This window comes from Pollachius pollachius, assembly GCF_949987615.1.
Source record: "Pollachius pollachius genome assembly, chromosome: 7".
NCBI lineage: Eukaryota > Metazoa > Chordata > Actinopteri > Gadiformes > Gadidae > Pollachius > Pollachius pollachius.
In genome coordinates, this window is record NC_136940.1 from 3,294,769 (window position 1) to 3,314,342 (window position 19,574).

The 19,574-nt window shown below is 41.5% G+C and overlaps 1 protein-coding gene across 1 annotated transcript in view; it reads left to right on the forward strand.

The window, feature by feature from the left end:
- The first annotated feature begins 1,919 nt into the window (after nucleotides 1-1,919).
- The window catches only part of LOC307078387 (protein NLRC3-like), a 20,834-nt gene continuing 3,179 nt past the window's right edge, over nucleotides 1,920-19,574 (forward strand). Inside the window, 10 exon segments of the mRNA XM_079740158.1 lie at nucleotides 1,920-3,137; nucleotides 3,250-3,366; nucleotides 3,440-3,556; nucleotides 3,670-3,739; nucleotides 3,918-4,017; nucleotides 5,276-5,825; nucleotides 5,827-7,038; nucleotides 7,433-7,606; nucleotides 8,901-9,074; nucleotides 11,101-11,274. Coding sequence (XP_079596284.1) covers nucleotides 3,055-3,137; nucleotides 3,250-3,366; nucleotides 3,440-3,556; nucleotides 3,670-3,739; nucleotides 3,918-4,017; nucleotides 5,276-5,825; nucleotides 5,827-7,038; nucleotides 7,433-7,606; nucleotides 8,901-9,074; nucleotides 11,101-11,274 — 2,771 coding nt within the window. The 5' untranslated portion in view covers nucleotides 1,920-3,054.

A 19,574-nucleotide genomic window follows, 5' to 3' on the forward strand; every position in this document is an offset into this window, starting at 1 on the left:
AGACCCCAGCTACTGGCGTCGCTCCAGAGATGATCCTTGCAGGCTGGTTGATATACCACCTCCCCCGTGGCGTCTAACAGGACCCTGAGCGTCCATGTTGAAACACACAGAGGTCTGTGTTTGAGGCGGTGGTGCCGAGCTGCAGAAGAAGGAACCTCTCCTTCTCTGGGTGCGCGTGCGAGAGGGCCCATGCAGGACACCGTACCACAGAATCAGATCAGGAACTTTTACATTAAGACAGATCAGTCACACAACGAGTTGACCTTTTGTGTATTGTTATCATAGGGCAAGGCTTGACAGTAAAGAAGGATTCATTATTAGAATATTTAAATCCCTGCATGCAGTTTCGGCTGCGGCCACTAGAGGGTGCAGTGAGCCTCTGAAACATCACAAAGTGCGCCTATGGAGTTCAGCAGATGATTCTACTTCCTGTTTCTTCAGTTGAAATCCTCCAAGCTCAGCCGATGTTTCTCCAGAGCCCAATATATGCACCTGCTTGCACATGGAAGTCTTTCTTTACTACACAATAGACTATGAGCCTACTTATGTCTCTTACTCACAGGCTCTATATCAACTACAGCCTGTGATAGGAACCATAAATACACTTTATTACTACCTCATTTCAGAGGGTCTCCTGATGAGAAGTAACAAATAAAAAGTTTATGATTACTTCCCTCCTCGCTGTCTCCACAAACTACTGGATACTGAATGACTTCACGTTACAATGTTGGTACACTGCACTGATTTAGTGAGACTAAAGGTGTGTGTTGCTGAATACCAGCCTGTAGAGGGTGTAGCAAGATGGAGGAACACAAGAATCCAACTCAACCAGATTAATCACTGAAGAGAAAATAACCCGGCTATCATAGATACATGACCATTATTAATGATAACACTACATACTGTATACTATGCTGTTCAAGGTCTGTTTTCTCCTCAACACCTTGTAAAGCCTTTAAAGCTGTCACATCAGCAGCTGCAGTCATGTAGAATTGTTCAATTTCTACATGAATGTTCAAATGTTCCAAAGGATCCACTTTGATGGCATAACAATCCAGTCTGTATTTCATTAAGTTTCTGCTTCTGAATGCTGAATGACACCACGTTAGAATGTTTGTACGCTGTGCTGATTCTAATGAGACTTAAGGTATTCTGAATGCCTGCCTGTAAAGGGTGTGTCAAGATGGAGAATTAAAAGCACACAAAGAATCCAAGCCAACAAGAACACTCATACAGTAAATATGCTGTTCAAACTCAATTACTTAATAACAATCAATGATGACAGTTCACACACTCTGCTGTGTGTCACTATTTATCTGATGATATATTTACTGTTTGGTTTCATGGCTAACATTCTTTATATTTACTCATAAATTGTAAACATTTTGGGACCCCAGTATGGAAAACTAATAGTTCAAAAAAGGACCAAACAGTCAAATGGTTCCACTGTTTAATACCCTTGGATATTTAACGTGACCTCATGCGGCCCAAACACATGGACAGTATTTTGAAAGTACTCAGAAGTGAGAACAGAGAACATGGTATTTAATGCCTGAATGCATTTTGCAATCAATTTCAATTCAATTTATTTAAATTAAATTTTATTTGTATAGCCCTTAATCACCATTACATTCTCAAAGGGCTTTACAGGCCAAATATTTATGACATTTGTGTCGTTTTGGCAAAGGTTTAGCTTTTGCTCCAATTTGTGTGTAGAATTCAGCGAAAATTAGCAAAAGACTTCGGAGCTCTCTGTCCATCGTTCATATTTTAATGAAGTGATTATTCGTCATCAGTGAGTGAGGTCATGGAACAGCAGCATATAGGAGGCTAGTCTGAGAGGAGTATGAACTGGGAGGGGAACTGGTCCAACTGGTTCACAGCATCATTTCCTTGTTATGAGTTTTGTGTGGCTCACTTCATTACAGCAGGAAGAAGACTAAGGTACTGTACTCAACTCTGATCCCTGATATATCATACGTATGCAGAACATTAAATCTTATAAGTAGGTTGATGTTTAGGAGCCCAGCAGCACAATCTTTACTCTCAGAGCCTTTAGAACCGTGTTAATGTTTGTCTCCGTTCCTAACACTTAACTTGTGTTTTCCTTTTGTGCTTTTGTGTTATGTTTTCTTTAGATTATTTGGTACTATATTCTCACTGTATTAATATATTCTAAATTATTCGGTTCTCAGTCCAAGTTCAGTGTTTCCAGGTTCCTGCTGTAAAAGAGACGTTGATCTCAGAGAGGGAACCTGTTTGAATAAAGGAATACGGGTCAGAACATCAATACCTGTCCCTGTGTTGAGGGCGTTTCGGTCCAGGAACCAAACAGAACCCACATTTGGTTTTAATGGAGAACGATTTAAATTTAAACATTCACTGTAACGAGTAGTTTGAACTGTCTCATGGACTGTGTGTGTCTGTGTTGTAATGAGGTCAGTTTGGTTGTGTTGTGAACTTTTATTGTGGAGTTTCAGTACAAACTGTAGTGAGGTCAGTTTGGTTGCGCTGTGGGCTTTTATTGTGGAGTTTTAGTGTGAACTATAATGAGGTCAGTTTGGTTGTGTTGTGGACTTTTATTTGGGAGCTTAATTGGTAACATTAGTTTCTTATTGAAGGTTATATAACAGTTTAGAACACTGATCTGTAGACTATTGATGCTTTATTGATTATGATCTACTGGAAGAGAGTTCAGCGTTTCAGAAGGGAAATAAGGAATTATCCTAATCTTGATATGTATGAGATCCATACATAGATAGTTATAGTGTGTATGTATGATATCTAGACATAGATAGGGAAAGAGTGTGTGTACGATCTAGACATAGAGTGTTAGAGTGTATAGATTTAGACATAGATAGAGATAGAGTGTGTGTGTGTGTGTGTGTGTGTGTGTGTGTGTGTGTGTGTGTGTGTGATCTAGACATAGAGAGTGATAGAGTGTGAAAATTAAACAGGAGGAGAATAGGAAGTTGTCAATTTCACGCTCGCTAGTCAAACAGAATCCACAGAAACAGTATGTAGTTGTGTTTGTGTCCAGGTCTCCAGTCTACTATGGATGAAGAGAGAGAGGAGGGGTGTCCTACCTCTAATACAAGTCTGTCTGGGGAACATGGCCGCCAGAGCAAAGCTAAGAGGTAAGAAGAGGATCTCTCCCCGTCTGTGACTTTGATCCATCTCAGAGCTCAGCAGTGATACATCATGACTCCATCCTTAGTCTGAGTAACAGCTGTGTGTGTCATGTTGAAGCCCAGAGCAGCAGCAGAGAGCAGACTCCCCTGGACCCAGCTGTGTCTCCATGAAGAGTGACCGCTCTATGGATGTACCTGGCACGTTTAAAGAGGGAAATCCGTCTATTGAGAAGAGGTGAGGATTTATCAGAGATTATAAATATACAGCATCCATCAAACATCAATAAATCCTGATCTTGTTTTTCTAGAAGAGTCCAGCAGGAGAGAGCAGACTCCCCTGGACCCAGCTGTGTCTCCATGAAGAGTGACTGGTCTATGGATAGACCTCCTGAATTTAAAGATGGACGCCCCACCACAAAGCAGAGGTAGGAGTTTCAAACAGAAGAGGATTTATCTGACTTAATGTAAGCAAGTCAAGAAAAATAGATCCAAAGTGTTTGTTTGTATGTTTATGTGTTTGTGGGCTTTTTCTCCACAGACAACACCAGGAGAGGTCAAAGGTCACCAGTGCTCAGTCAGTACAGCAGCATCAAACAGAGCTGATCAAGGTGTTTCCAACAATATATTTCCTTTAGCTCTACAGGAATATTAGAAAGCATCTCTCGTGGTGCTAATAGTCTCCAGGCATTCCTCTTTAGACCAGTGGGACGTGAATCCAAGACAAATGTATCTGATGTCCTCACTTAGTTCAGAGTAAAGTTCTCATTAATGTTTGCTCTGTTCCAGAGGGCTAAGGAGCGTGCACACGCTTTTCCAGTCAAGGAGCTGAAGGGCAGTAGACGCTCTTATCTTGAAAACAGAGAAGAATTACTACTTTTGAAGAGCGGTATGAGATTCTTATATGTTCTGCAATTATATTTAATAATGTGAGATTTCTACATTTCTACCTTCAATTTGGAGATCTTTCCAATTCTGCGTTAAATGGTTTGGTCCAGATATGTAGGGTTATTGGGGGGGTATCAGGTTAAATGGTTTGGTCCAGATATGTAGGGTTATTGGGGGGGTATCAGGTTAAATGGTTTGGTCCAGATATGTAGGGTTATTGTGGCGGTATAAGGTGAAATGGTTTGATCCAGATATGTAGGGTTATTGTGGGGGTATCAAGTTAAATGCTTTGTTCTAGATATATAGGTTATTGTGGGGGTATTAGGTTAAATGGTTTGGTCCAGATTTGTACGGTTATTGTTGGGGTATCAAATAAAATGGTCTGATCCAGATATGTAGGGTTATTGTGGGGGTATCAGGTTAAAAAGTTTGATCCAGATATGTAGGGATATTGTGGGGGTATCAGGTTAAATGGTTTGATCCAGATATGTAGGGTTATTGTGGGGGTATAAGGTGAAATGGTTTGATCCAGATATGTAGAGTTTTTGTGGGATTATCGGGTTAAAGTACATTGAACATTATGCTGCAGATCAACTGCAGAATATCTCAGTGGAAGACATGCAACACTATCTTGATATCTTGTTATATCAGCATAGCAAGTCACGAGTGATTCACTATCATTATTACTATCATTACACCAATCATATTGCCCCGTAAATAACAGAATAAACCTGAACATTTTCTGTAACATGTAATATAATAATCTGTATCTGTAACATGCATTCCTTTTCACAACTGGCTTCTCCGACAACAAGGAATGAAGCGACTAAATATCATGATGTTGATCATTTAACAGGAAATATTGACATGTTTCCACTCAGGCTGGTCTTGTACAAATTCACATGATATCTTAAAAAATGTACGAGTCGACATCAAAATGCATCTTTTGCTGAAACAAGGGTAAAATCAGTCATGTTTGGTTTTCAGCATTCATAAGCATCGATATCAACCACCAAAGCAACAATGGAGATTTTTGCATTTGCTGGCGAGACCTGAAAGAATTTATATAGATTCGTAATAATTAATCTATATCAAAATATTTCATATTCCAATGAGAATGCTGGTGGAAGTTTGGAGAAATGGTACGAAAATGTGCAGATAATTTTCGTACAATTTCATACAAACCATTGCATAAGGGTATTTTGTTTCACTGATGTCACCATCCAATCAGTGTTGTCTTGTGTTCTTTTGTCATTTAGGATCTGCTGCTGTTCAGTGCCAACATAAAATCAAATCTCACCTGAAGGAGAACTTAAGGTTCATGTTTGAGGGAATCGGTGATGCAGGACAGCCAACACCTCTGATTGACTTCTACACAGAGCTCTACATCACAGAGAGAGTCAGTGGAGAGGTCAATAAGGAACATGAGGTCAGACTGATTGAAACAGCTTCCAGAAAACCAGCCAAGGAGGAAACACCAATCAGATGTGAAGACATCTTTAAACCCTTACCTGGACAAGATCAACCAATCAGAACAATATTGACAACTGGAGTGGCCGGCATTGGAAAAACCGTCTTAACACACAAGTTCACTCTGGACTGGGCTGAAGGCAAAACCAACCAAGACATTAATTTCACATTTCTCCTCACTTTCAGAGAGCTGAATTTAATGAAAGGGGAAGAATTTAGCTTGGTGGAACTTCTTCATCACTTTTTTATTGAGACCAAAGAGGCAGGAATCTTGAGATTTGACGAGTTCCAAGTTGTCTTCATCTTGGATGGTCTGGATGAGTGTAGACCTCCTCTGGACTGATGTCACAGAGCCGACCTCGGTGGACGTGCTGCTGACAAACCTAATCAGGGGCGACCTGCTTCCCTCCGCTCGCATCTGGATAACCACACGCCCTGCGGCAGCCAATCAGATCCCTGCTGAGTGTGTTGACAGGGTGACAGAGGTGAGAGGGTTCACTGACCCACAAAAGGAGGAGTACTTCAGGAGGAGATTCAGAGAGGAGAAGCTGGCCAGCACAATCTTCTTCCACGTCAAGACATCACGAAGCCTCCACATCATGTGTCACATCCCAGTCTTCTGTTGGATCACTGCTACAGTTCTGGAGGACATCTTTAAAACATCCAAGAGAAGAGAAGAGATGCCCAAGACCGTGACTCAGATGTACATCCACTTGCTGAGGGTTCAGTCCATACAGGAGGACAGGAAGTACCATGGGAGGGCTGAAATGGATCCAGACAGGAGTTCAGAGAGCAGGGAGATCATTGTTTCTCTGGGAAAACTGGCTTTTAACCAGCTGGAGAAAGGCAACCTCATCTTCTACGAGGCCGACCTTGCAGAGTGTGACATTGATATCAGAGCGGCCTCAGTGTACTCAGGAGTGTTCACCCAAATCTTTAAAGAGGAGTGTGGGCTGTACCAGGACAAGGTTTACTGCTTTGTCCATCTGAGCATCCAGGAGTTTCTGGCTGCCCTTTATGTCTTTCAGTCCTTCATCAACACTGGTGTCAATCTGCTCTCAGAAGAACCCCCAACGTCCGGGGAAGATAAGCTCCTCCGCCTCTACCAGAGTGCTGTGGACAAGGCCTCACAGAGTGAGAACGGACACCTGGACTTGTTCCTCCGCTTCCTCCTGGGCCTCTCTCTGGGGACCAATCAGATTCTCCTACGAGGTCTGCTCGGACAGGCAGGAAGTAACTCACTGACCAATCTCAATACCATTCATTACATCAAGGAAAAGGTAATTGGAGATCTCTCTCCAGAGAGAAGCATCAATCTGTTCCACTGTTTGAATGAGCTTAACGACCGTTCTCTAGTGGAGCAGATCAAACAGCTCCTGACATCAGGAAGTCTCTCCAGAGAATCTCTCTTTCCTGCTCTGTGGCCAGCTCTGGTCTTCATCTTACTGTCATCAGAGGAGGAGCTGGAGGTGTTTGACCTGAGGAAATACTGTGCTTCAGAGGAGGGTCTTCTGAGGCTGCTGCCAGTGGTCAAAGACTTCAAAACATCTCGGTAGGTTCACCAATAACATGGTTTACAGTACACAACAAAATATACATGCTAGAATATAAAAGTTATGTACATATGTGTATAGTATCTATACAAAATACAAAAGATCTCTTCAGTTTTATTAATGACATGAACAATACAGGCAACACAATATAAATAATACTACAATAAAAATGAATATTCAAAACCATTTTGAAACACTACAAAACATCTTTCCAATATTCAACATTTTATACCTAATTTTAATTGACATTTAAGGATCTACTGTATTGAATGGTTTATATTAGTTAAATTAACAAAAGATTTCCAATAAAAGATTTCAATTTTATTTTAAAAGTACAAGTGGTCAATTATTTTAATCACAGTTTCTAACATGTTCAGTTTATTTTGTGCAAAGGCTGAATGGCTTTCATCTGTCAGAGGAATGCTGTGATGCTCTGGCCTCAGTTCTCAGCTCCAACTCCTCTAGTCTGAGAGAGCTGGACCTGAGTACCAATAATCTGCAGGATTCAGGAGTGAAGCGGCTCTCTGCTGGACTGGGGAGTCAACGATGTACAGTGGAAACTCTCAGGTCAGTTTTACTCAATGGTCAAACAGTTACACCACAAGTTCCATATCAGCTGTTCGCACCCCTTTATTGGACGTGAAAATGTCCTTTGTCACGTACCATCCATATATGTTCATTCATGTGAACAGTTTCACTAACTTTGAATAAGTTGTCAAAAATTCTGATTGAATATGGGGTCTTTTTCGTTTTTTTCTGCCAGCGCCTCAACATCTCTTTCCTCACAAACCAAATCTTCAGCCTCCTCCTTCTAAATCAAATACATGATAATAATAACCTACTGCTAATTGGGTAACATACTCCAATTAGGATTTTGTCTATTTTCTTGGTCATCCAGAATAGTGAATCTCTTCAAATGCTCTTGAATAGCGCTCGTGCACAAATTTCATCGAAACTTTTTATCAAACAGTTTTTAGTTTTTTGATCAAAGCAGTGTGTCTTTATTGGAACTTATGTGGGTCGTGTTTCCAAATGGAGTGATCACACAGCAATACAGCCGCGCTTTAACTCCCACCACTGAACAAAACCTTTGCTGCGATGCATGCAGTTTGCATGCATCACAGCACCATTACCACTCAAATTATGAAACACAAGACCTCATTCTCATTCTATTTGTGTTGCCATGACAGTAAAAAGTTGTACGTTAGATTCATTTGGTTAATGATGGTATAAGGTCTATGTTTATTTACCTTCCTATTCTACTCACAATCATGTGTTCAGACAGTAAGGTGAACTTCAGAGTTGTTTAGTAAAGTTTAATAACAGCTTCTTCTTAGAACTGGGACTTTTGGGAGTTTTGTTGAATCTTTAGTTATCTGACCTCTAATTAAAGGACATTTCAGGTATTTTGAACATTGAGCCCCCTATATGGTTTGTCTAGGACAGGGGTTCTCAAAGTTTTGACAGCTGAGGGCCAATTTAGGAACCCAAAATTTGACTGAGGGCCACCAAAGGAAAATAAATTAGGCAGGAAACGCCGTCAGCATCCCAGTGGTGAAAAAAAACATTGCACCGTGGACCTCTGGGAGTGAGGTCAAGTGAGGTCTAAATCACGAAACTGAGGTTCATCCTTTCAAAGTAATGTACAGTCGGATTAAAACTAACAAATGTAACAGGATTTAATTGAAAGCTAGAGAGAGTCGACTTTTCACTTTATATTTATTTATTTTTGTTTAAATTACTATTGATATAATAAAAAAAAAAATTAAAATCTTTTTTTTTAAAACTTATATCTGGATGTCATTGCGGGCAATAAAACATTAATCACATTGTTCACATGTTCTGTTTGTTTTGTGTGCAGGCTGAATGGTTGTCATCTGTCAGAGAAATGCTGCGAAGCTCTGGCCTCAGTTCTCAGCTCCAACTCCTCTAGTCTGAGAGAGCTGGACCTGGGTACCAATGATCTGCAGGATTCAGGAGTGAAGCTGCTCTCTGCTGGTCTGGGAAGTCGACACTGTACACTGGAAACTCTCAGGTCAGTTTAACTCAATGTGCAAACAGTTACACCACAAGGTTCACATCAAAAGACATTAAACTGATTTAAATCCAGAAAAGTAATAATTCCTGTGTTTGTGTGTGTGTGTGTGTGTGTGTGTGTGTGTGTGTGTGTGTGTGTGTGTGTGTGTGTGTGTGCAGGCTGTCTGTCAGAGGACATTTAACAGATTTACATCCAGAAAGTTAACAGGTCTAAATAAACAAGTAGAATATGTCCTCTCAGGGCTCAATACACATTTTCTACTGGTACCACTAACTTTTGATTGATGTTAACAGATTCACTCACTTTATATAAGTTGGCAAATGTTTTTGATTGCATCTGGGATCTTTTTCATTTTTTTTGCAATTTAGTTTAAACTTTGCACAATGTACAAACCACTTTTTTAGTTTTCCAATCAAAGCAGTGTGTCTTTATTGGAACTTAAGTGGGTCGTGTTTCCAAATTGAGCGATCACATTTGTGCCGCAATACAGCCGTGCTTTAATTCTTGTGGTTTAGGTATTGTGTTCTTATGAAACAGAAGACCTCAATCTCATTCTATTTGTGTTGCCATTACAGTTAAAGGTGTAGGTTGGATTGAGTTGGTTAATGATTGTATAAGGTGTATGTTTTCGTACCTTCCTATTCTACTCATAATCATGTAGTCAGACAGTAAGGTTAACTTTAGAGTTGTTTTGTAAAGTTCAATAACAGCCTCTTCTTAGAACTGGGTCTTTTTAGGAGTTTTTTTGAATCTTTAGTTATCTGGGGCTGTATTCACAAAGCTTTTTATCTTACCGCTAGGAGTGCTTCTAACTCGAGCTAAAAGTTTTTATGCAGGAGTTTTTTCTTAAAACTAATTCACAATGCCGCTGAGACCTACTCATACCAAGGATAAATCACTAAGAGTGAACTAAGATGGACAGTGCAGTTAGCAGAATACACGCATGATGACAAGTTGGTGCAGACCAACAACAATAAAAATAAGTAAATTGCATTATATAAAGGAGGTTTTTAAAAACCCCCTGCAAACTATTATCCAATGAGCATTTTTCCAGCACTTAAACACTTTAAATATCAGCCCATTCCGCCGTTTTCAGTAAAGACCCTAACTGAGTTAAAAGTGTGCGTTATGGGTTACCACAAAAAATGTAATCATCTTACAATAAATGATTAGATAGTAATCATAAGTAAGAGTAATTATAAATATTTTTACTTGAAACTTACAGTGCTTCCGTGTAATTAATGATCATTATTATTATTAAAGTGCTTTATCCCTATTATTATCACATTCACATATCACATTCATACTGAGTTAGGAGTCCTCTCGAGGACTTTTAAGCTCTCCTAGACTTAGGTACTACTTTAAGGCCTAAAATACTTTGTGAATTGCTCTTTGTAAAATAAATTAGTCCTAAATTTAAGACTGACTCACCCATTATTTTTAGGAGTTTCTCCTAAATTCACCACTTAAGAGCTACTTTTAGCCCTAAGATTCTTAGTTAAACTACTAAAACATGTCTCATAACAAATTTCAAATAAAACATTAATCACAGTTCCTGTCTCGGGTATTTGGCTCATTTCAAATCGCCCCTCCCTGATTCACAATGGCTGGCTATGGGCATTTACAAACCTGTCCTTAAAACAACCCTTAATGTTTGATTTTTATTTGGCCTTTTGTAAATCCCATTGAAACAGAAACCGGACCGGAACCGGGGACTGTTTAGGTTTGATTGTAGTCTTTTTACTCTGTTCTCTGTCTCAACAGTAGGGCTAGAATGGTAGGTCCAAGTAAGACAATACCCAAGACAGGACCAATAGTCAAAATTTCGGTGTCAACCCCTCTATTTCATCCTAGACAAATCAGAAAGGGGGCTCAATGTTCAAAATACCGGAATTGCCCTGTAAGTCATAATTTGAAGATCTACTGTACTGACATTTAGTTAAACTACTAAAATATGTCTAATAACAATTTAGAACAAAACATTATTTACATTGTTCACATGTTCTGTTTGTTTTGTGTGCAGGCTGAATGGCTGTCATCTGTCAGAGAAATGCTGTGAAGCTCTGGCATCAGTTCTCAGCTCCAACTCCTCTAGTCTGAGAGAGCTGGACCTGAGTACCAATGATCTGCAAGATTCAGGAGTGAAGCTGCTCTCTGCTGGTCTGGGAAGTCCACACTGTACACTGGAAACTCTTCGGTCAGTTTTACTCAATAGTCAAACAGTTAAACCACAAGGTTCACATCAGAAGACATTAAATAGATTTAAATCCAGAAAAGTAATAATTCCTGTGTTTGTGTGTGTGTTTGTGTGTGTGTGTGTGTGTGTGTGTGTGTGTGTGTGTGTGTGTGTGTGTGTGTGTGTGTGTGTGTGTGCAGGCTGTCTGGCTGCCAGGTCACACAGGAAGGCTGTGCTTCTCTGGCCTCAGCTCTGAGCTCCAACCCCTCCCATCTGAGTGAGCTGGACCTGAGGTACAATCACCCAGGAGACTCAGGAGCTGCGCTGCTCTCTGCTGGACTGGAGAATCCACACTGGACACTGGACACTCTCAGGTATGGAGAGGACAGCAAACCAATCGGGGACAATGTCTCCTACAAGGATTCAACACGCTACTAGATGAAGTGGTTTGAAAAGGCAGCTGTAACTCATGCTGGGTAGAAATTGATGAGACAGCAGACGATGAAGGTGAATGATTTCAAATGTGGCTTTCACTTTGTTCCCCCCCCAGTGTGGAGCACGGTGGAGTGTGGAGGCTGAAACCAGCTCTAAAGAAGTGTAAGTGTCTGTTTAGTTTCATCACACCAAACACTTACCATAGAGATGGAAAATCCATCCACACAGCAGGAGGTGAAGTGCGGTTATTCAAATGAGGACTTGTGTAACGTATATATAACTATGTTTCTGTGTTTTAGAATGTTAGTGTAGGTAAGTTATGTATTTGTACATGTGTATACGATGTGTACATGTACATGTATGCAGAGCGTGTATTTGTGTAGGTGTTTTTACGTATGTGTACTTGTCTATGTATGCACCAGTTCTATGGTACCAACAGTTAATTTCCAGCCTGTATGTGAGCTTAGCTGGTTCAGTCTTTTACACAGGTGGATTACAACGGATGTGTATTCGAACCTTTACAAGTCTAATATCTTGAAGAGTATGTAGACTATTGCTTTGATATTCCATAGGAGATATCACCTCATCATGTTGAACGTTTTGATGCATAATATGTGTATGTAGTGAAAATGTTAGGAGAGTAGCTGCAGTTTATACATTTGTATAGGCTTCAATGTTTTGACTGAGACAGCCACTTACACACATGTGGGAATTGCAATTAACTTCAACTTTCATTATCTAATGATCAAGGCACACTAGTTTATTATAGTAGCTGTCATACAATATTATTTAGTCTTTCTATGGTAATGTTTGTATGTATGAGTATGCAAGACAGCACTAGTGATGATGATGATGAAGAATGATTCAGCATCTCTCTTGTTCTCCCGTCAGATGCCTGTGAACTCACTCTGGTCCCAAACACAGCCCACAGACGACTCTCTCTGTCTGAGAACAACAGAAAGGTGACGCGGGCCGGAGAGGACCGGTTGTATCCTGATCACCCAGAGAGATTTGACTCCTATCTCCAGGTGTTGGGTAGAGAGGGTCTGACTGGCCGCTGTTACTGGGAGGTAGAGAGGAAAGGAGCTGTTGCTATAGGAGTGACATACAGAGGAATCACAAGGACAGGAGCAGGTCGTGACAGCTGGCTTGGATGGAACAACAAGTGCTGGAGTCTTTGTTGTTATGATGGTGGCTACTCTGCCTACTACAACGATAGAAGATCAGAAATATTTCTCCCCCCCGCTGGCTCTACCAGAGTAGGAGTGTATCTGGACCGGCCTGCTGGCACTCTGTCCTTCTACAGAGTAGGAGGGTCCTCAGACACACTGACACACATCCACACCTTCCAGTCCACCTTCACCCAGGAGGACCTCCTCCCTGGGTTTGGGTTATTGAGTTATGCTGCCTCAGTGTCTCTGTGTCGGTTGTAGCAACACACACACACAGGCATAGATAAACACATACACACACACACACACACACACACACACACACACACACACACACACACACACACACACATACATGCATATATAAACACACACAAACACACACACAAGCGCATTTATGAATACGCACACTTCACACACACATGCATATATGAATACACACACACTCACATGTGTGCATGTACGCATGTATGAATACTCACACACACACACACTGATAAACACATATAGATATACACAGTCATTGTGTTTTGTTGATTTAAATACATGTACTTTATACTATATACTATATTCAATTCTACATTTTTTTTATTATAAGAAGTTTAGCTTGATAAACCATGGAGGGAAGAGACTTAAAAATAACTTTAAAATGTTCCATAGGGTTAAGCAGGTTTGGCAAAGACTATATTTCTGATGTCAAATATTTTTTAAATATTGATAGATTGTAAATCAAAACTTGTTTAATACTATAATATTTTGTATATTTTTAATTTTTAACATATATTTAACATTTTCAAACTAAAGGGCACTGATACCAGTTTATATTTTGATAAGCCTAACATGGAACCTGATTTAAAGCAGATTTAATATTATATTTATAATGAAAGTGACCGGAAAAAGCTATTGATAATGTTGTGAATGACAAAACTGCAAACTATATTTTTGATTATTTGTGTTCTGTACACAGCAGCAGAACATGTTCGGTTATTAAAGATATGTGCACACCTGTTCATGATATATAATGTCTGCTGCTGAGTCCTTGTGTTTATTGTGTACATGTAAGGGACTATTTTTCTGTTGTACAGTTAATAAAGCATAATGGTACTAAACAACTCAATGGATCAACTAAATGTTGTCGTTTGTTCAGCAGAGGATCAGTTAACACTTTAAGGTCGGGGGTTCACTAAATAAAAAGCACAACAGAGGCTTCGTCTACACGAACATTAATAATCAGGATACCAGCAAGTGCATTTCCATATCAGACTCATAAACCCGATGAGGGATGGAAAATGGAGAGAATTCTAGAAGCTACCCGACAGGAAACAGACCCCAGCTACTGGCGTCTCTCCAGAGATGATCCTTGCAGGCTGGTTGATACACCACCTCCCCCGTGGCGTCTGACAGGACCCTGAGCGTCCATGTTGAAACATACAGAGGTCTGTGGTTGAGGCGTTGGTGCTGAGCTGAAGAAGGAACCTCTCCTTCTCTGCCTGGGTGAGCGTGTGAGAGGGCCCATGCAGGACACCGTACCACAGAATCAGACCAGGACCTGTTTTATTAAAATAATCACAGTGACACGACGAGTTGACCTTTTGTGTATTGTTATCATAGGGCAAGGCATGACAGTAAAGAAGGATTCAGTGAGCCTCTGAAACATCGCAAAGTGCGCCTATGGAGTTCAGCAGATGATTCTACTTCCTGTTTCTTCAGTTGAAGTCCTCCAAGCTCAGCCGATGTTTCTCCAGAGCCCAATATATGCACCTGCTTACACATAGTAACAATGTAGTGAGCAATGTTTGCTACAGTCCACTGGGTAGGCTGGTAGACTGATCTATCCAGCACACATCTAGGTGGACACGCCCACCTGTGATGTCATAAGGGGCAGATTTCCAAAACGGCTTGTAACGGCTAATCACACCACACCTGGTGGCATGCCATGGGACCTTTAATGCCTGAATGCATTTTGCAATCGTTTTGTGTCATTTTGGCGTAAGTTTAGCTGTTGCTCTAATTTGTTGGAGTCAGTGTTCGGAGAAAATGATCTTTAGTTCAGTAAACACATTTCAACTGTATTTGTCTCTTCATTGACTGTGTTCCTGTTGGTTCTAAGGTGTAGAAGGACTCTGCATAAGTGACTGAGGGGATCTACATGCTGTCTGACCCTATGCTCTCTAACCCTAACCCTAACTATCAAGTGTCTCTTTGTTTTTCTCTGTCTGAGCTTGTAGACATCGGAGCTCTCTGTCCATCGTACATATTTGAATAAAGTGATTAGTCTTCATCACTGAGTGAGGTCATGGAACAGCAGCATATAGGAGGCTAGTCTGAGAGGAGTATGAACTGGGAGGGGAACTGGTCCAACTGGTTGGTTCACAGCATCATTTCCTTGTTATGAGTCGGGCTGTTTGGTGTGGCTCACTTCATTACAGCAGGAAGAAGACTAAGGTACTGTACTCAACTCTGATCCCTGAAATATCCTAAATATGCAGAACTTTGATTTGTATCAGTAGGTTGAAGGTTTGTTTTCTGTCAATATATGGATTTATGGCTATTTGTCAAAATTACTGTTGAATGATTTTGCAGATTCTTTATCTGAAGAGACTGACAGTGAATGCAGACACGGGTCATTAAGGACCAGGTGGGTTTAAACAGTACAGACGGTTCCGGTAGGAGGAGCCGGTAGGGGTTATACAGGATTTGTCCAATATCACAAGTGTCCTTGGGTGACTTAAAAGGTACTTAGGATAGAACAGTTGTTTTATTTGTATTATTATGAGTCATATCATCATAAGACTGGAAGACGGCCATCTTGTTTAGTAAAGGTGTTTACACGTCATCTTGTTCTGGGTCTAGTTCTCTGTGGGCCTGCAGCAAAGATGTGGGTGTGATGTCATACGACATGAGGAAGTCCATACATGGACATGTCTTCAGAGCAGTTTAACCAGCACAGGGAACAGTAGGTATGATATACGCATGCTGAAATTGATCTTGATACTTCCCTGTGACCGGCAATAAACAGCTTTTATAAAAGAAGAGAATAAACAAACGCTGAATGTCTGCAGGAACAATATGTAGTTGTGTTTGTGTCCAGGTCTCCAGACTACTATGGATGAAGAGATAGAGGAGGGGGGTCCTACCTCTAAAATCAGTCTGTCTAGGGAACATGGCCGCCAGAGCAAAGCTAAGAGGTAAGAAGAGGATCTCTCTGTCTGTGACTGTTGTCCATCTCAGAGCTCAGTAGTGATACATCATGACTCCATCCTTAGTCTGAGTAAAAGCTGTGTGTGTTGTGTTGAAGCCCAGAGCAGCTGGAGAGAACAGACTCCCCTGGACCCAGCTGTGTCTCCATGAAGAGTGACCTCTCTATGGATCTACCTGAAGCGTTTAAAGAGGGAAATCCGTCTATTGAGAAGAGGTGAGGATTTATCAGAGATAATAAATATAAAACATCTGTCAAACATTAATAAATCCTGGTTCTTATTTTCTAGAAGATTCCAGCAGGAGAGGGAAGACACCCCTGGACCCAGCTGTGTCTCCCTGAAGAGTGAGAGTGAGTCTATGGATAGACCTCCTGAATTTAAAGATGGACGCCCCACCAGAAAGCAGAGGTAGAAGTTTCAAACAGAAGAGGATTTATCTGACTTAATGTAAGCAAGTCAAGAAAAGTAGATCCAAAGTGTGTGTGTGTGTGTGTGTGTGTGTGTGTGTGTGTGTGTGTGTGTGTGTGTGTGTGTGTGTGTGTGTGTGTGTGTGTGTGTGTGTGTGTGTGTGTGTGTGTGCTTGTTCTCTACAGACCACATCAGGAGAGGTCAAAGGTTATCAGTGCTCAGTTGGTACAGCAGCATCAAACAGAGCTGATCAAGGTGTGTAAATGTCCAAGACATTTTACTTTAGCTCTAAAGGAACATTAGAAAGCATCTCTTGTGATGATCATAGTCTCCTGGTTTCCCTCTTAAGACCAGTGGGACGTGAATCCAGGACAGATGCTTCTGATGTCCTCAGTTAGTTCAGTGTAAAGTTCTCCTGGATGTTAATTTTTTTCCAGAGGGCTGAGGAGAACGCGCGCACTTTTCTAGACAAGGAGATGAAGAAGCTCTGGAGGGATCTCTTCCCCGATTACCCACAATGCTCAGAGAGTCAGAGGGAGGAGGAGGAGGTGGATGGTAAGAACGAGGAGCAGAGGAGGCGCGCCATAGAGGGAGTGGCAGACATCACAAAGCTCTGCCTGATGGAGATGAACCGGGAGGAACTGGTCGATGCACTGTGGGGCGGTAAGAGACTCTTATTTTGAAGACAGAGGAGACATTTAATTTGAATGGCAGGAGAGACTCCTATCTTGAAAACAGAGAAGAATTACTTAATTTGAAGAGCAATATGAGACTCTTATTGGTTATGTTCAGAATAAATGACAAAAAATATCAGATTTTAAAAAATAAATTGTCATTGTCATTGAAGATCTTTAATCTTCAGGGTTAAAAGGTAAAGTTACTGCGGCCTTCAACCGTCAAACGGGTGGGGCCCGTTGTACTAATTTTGACCCCTTTTATATGAATAAGGTGCATTCAACTCTACTTAATTATACATTGGGTGGAGATGGAAATTTGTGCCTTGAGGAGTGTAAACATAACTGGGGTCTGGGGTCAAAAGTAGCCAGCACAACACACCTCAAGAGATTGATAGGAGTTTGTGTGTATTATGCCCGTGAATGGGTAGGGTGAGGTCTGGAAAAACCACAGTTCACAATCTTAGCCGCTGGATGAGACGCCATGAGATGGAGTATTTGCGAGGCTTTGTGAGTCACTTCCCGTAGCGCTGGAGCCCCAAAATTGATGATCGTATACGTCCTTCGAGACCTCCTTGATATAAAAGAGGGTATGAAAAACGCCATCCATATCAAAAGACTGCATATTCCACTCCAATAAAAGCCATGTCCGCCTTTATTTTGTGCGCAGGCGCAATGATCGCTTGTGCTGCTGGAAATTTGTAGGAATCTTACGAAAATGTGTGCATCCTTTTTTGTATGATGAGGATATTTTGTTCCAATGATGTAACCATCCACTAACTAATATCTGCTGTTGTTTTTTCATTTAGGATCTGTTGCTATCAAGTGCCAACACAACATCAAGGCCCATCTGATGGAGAAGTTCAGGTGTATGTTTGAGGGAATTGCTAAAGCAGGACAGCCAACAGGTCTGAAAGACTTCTACACAGAGCTCTTCATCACAGAGAGAGGCAGTGGAGAGGTCAACAAGGAACATGAGGTCAGACTGATTGAAACAGCTTCCAGGAAACCAGCCAAGGAGGAAACACCAATCAGATGTGAAGACATCTTTAAACCCTTATCTGAAGAAGATCAACCAATCAGAACAATAATGACAACTGGAGTGGCCGGCATTGGAAAAACCGTCTTAACACACAAGTTTACCCTTGACTGGGCTGAAGGCAAAACCAACCACGACATACACTTCACATTTCTCCTCACTTTCAGAGAGCTGAATTTGCTGAAAGGGAAAGAGTTTAGCTTGGTGGAACTTCTTCATCATTTCTTTATTGAGACCAAAGAGGCAGGAATCTGCAGATACGACCGGTTCCAAGTTGTCATCATCTTGGATGGTCTGGATGAGTGTCGACTACCTCTGGACTTCAAGAACAACCTGATCTGGACTGATGTCAAAGAGCCGACCTCGGTGGATGTGTTGCTGACAAACCTCATCAAGGGCGACCTGCTTCCCTCCGCTCGCATCTGGATAACCACACGCCCTGCGGCAGCTAATCAGATCCCTGCTGAGTGTGTTGACAGGGTGACAGAGGTGAGAGGGTTCACTGACCCACAGAAGGAGGAGTACTTCAGGAAGAGATTCAGAGAGGAGAAGCTTGCCAGCACAATCATTTCCCACGTCAAGACATCACGGAGCCTCCACATCATGTGTCACATCCCAGTCTTCTGTTGGATCACAGCTACAGTTCTGGAGGACATCTTGAAAGCATTCAAGACAGTAAAAAATATGCCCAAGACCCTGACTCATATGTACATCCACTTCCTTAGGGTTCAGTCCATACAGGGGGATAGGAAGTACCATGGGAGGGCTGAAACAGATCCACACTGGAGCTCAGAGGGAAGGGAGATCATTGTTTCCCTGGGAAAACTGGCTTTTAACCAGCTGGAGAAAGGCAACCTGATCTTCTACGAGGCAGACCTGGCAAAGTGTGGAATCGATATCAGAGCAGTCTCAGTTTACTCAGGAGTGTTCACCCAGATCTTTAAAGAGGAGTGTGGGCTGCACCAGGAGAAGGTGTTCTGCTTTGTCCATCTGAGCATCCAGGAGTTTCTAGCTGCCCTTTATGTCTTTCTGTCCTTCATCGACACAGGTGTCAATCTGCTCTCAGAAGAACCACCAACCTCCAGGAAAGATGCACTCACCATCTACCAGAGTGCTGTGGACAAGGCCTTACTGAGTGAGAACGGACACCTGGACTTGTTCCTCCGCTTCCTCATGGGCCTCTCTTTGAAGAGCAATCAGATTCTCCTGCGAGGTCTGGTGGGAAAGACAGTGAGTAGCTCGAAGGGCAGTCAGCAAATAGTCTGTTACATCAAGAAGAAGATAAATGGAGATCTCTCTCCAGAGAGAAGCATCAATCTGATCCACTGTCTGAATGAGCTAAATGACTGTTCTCTAGTGGAGGAGATCCAACAGCTCCTGAGATCAGGAAGAC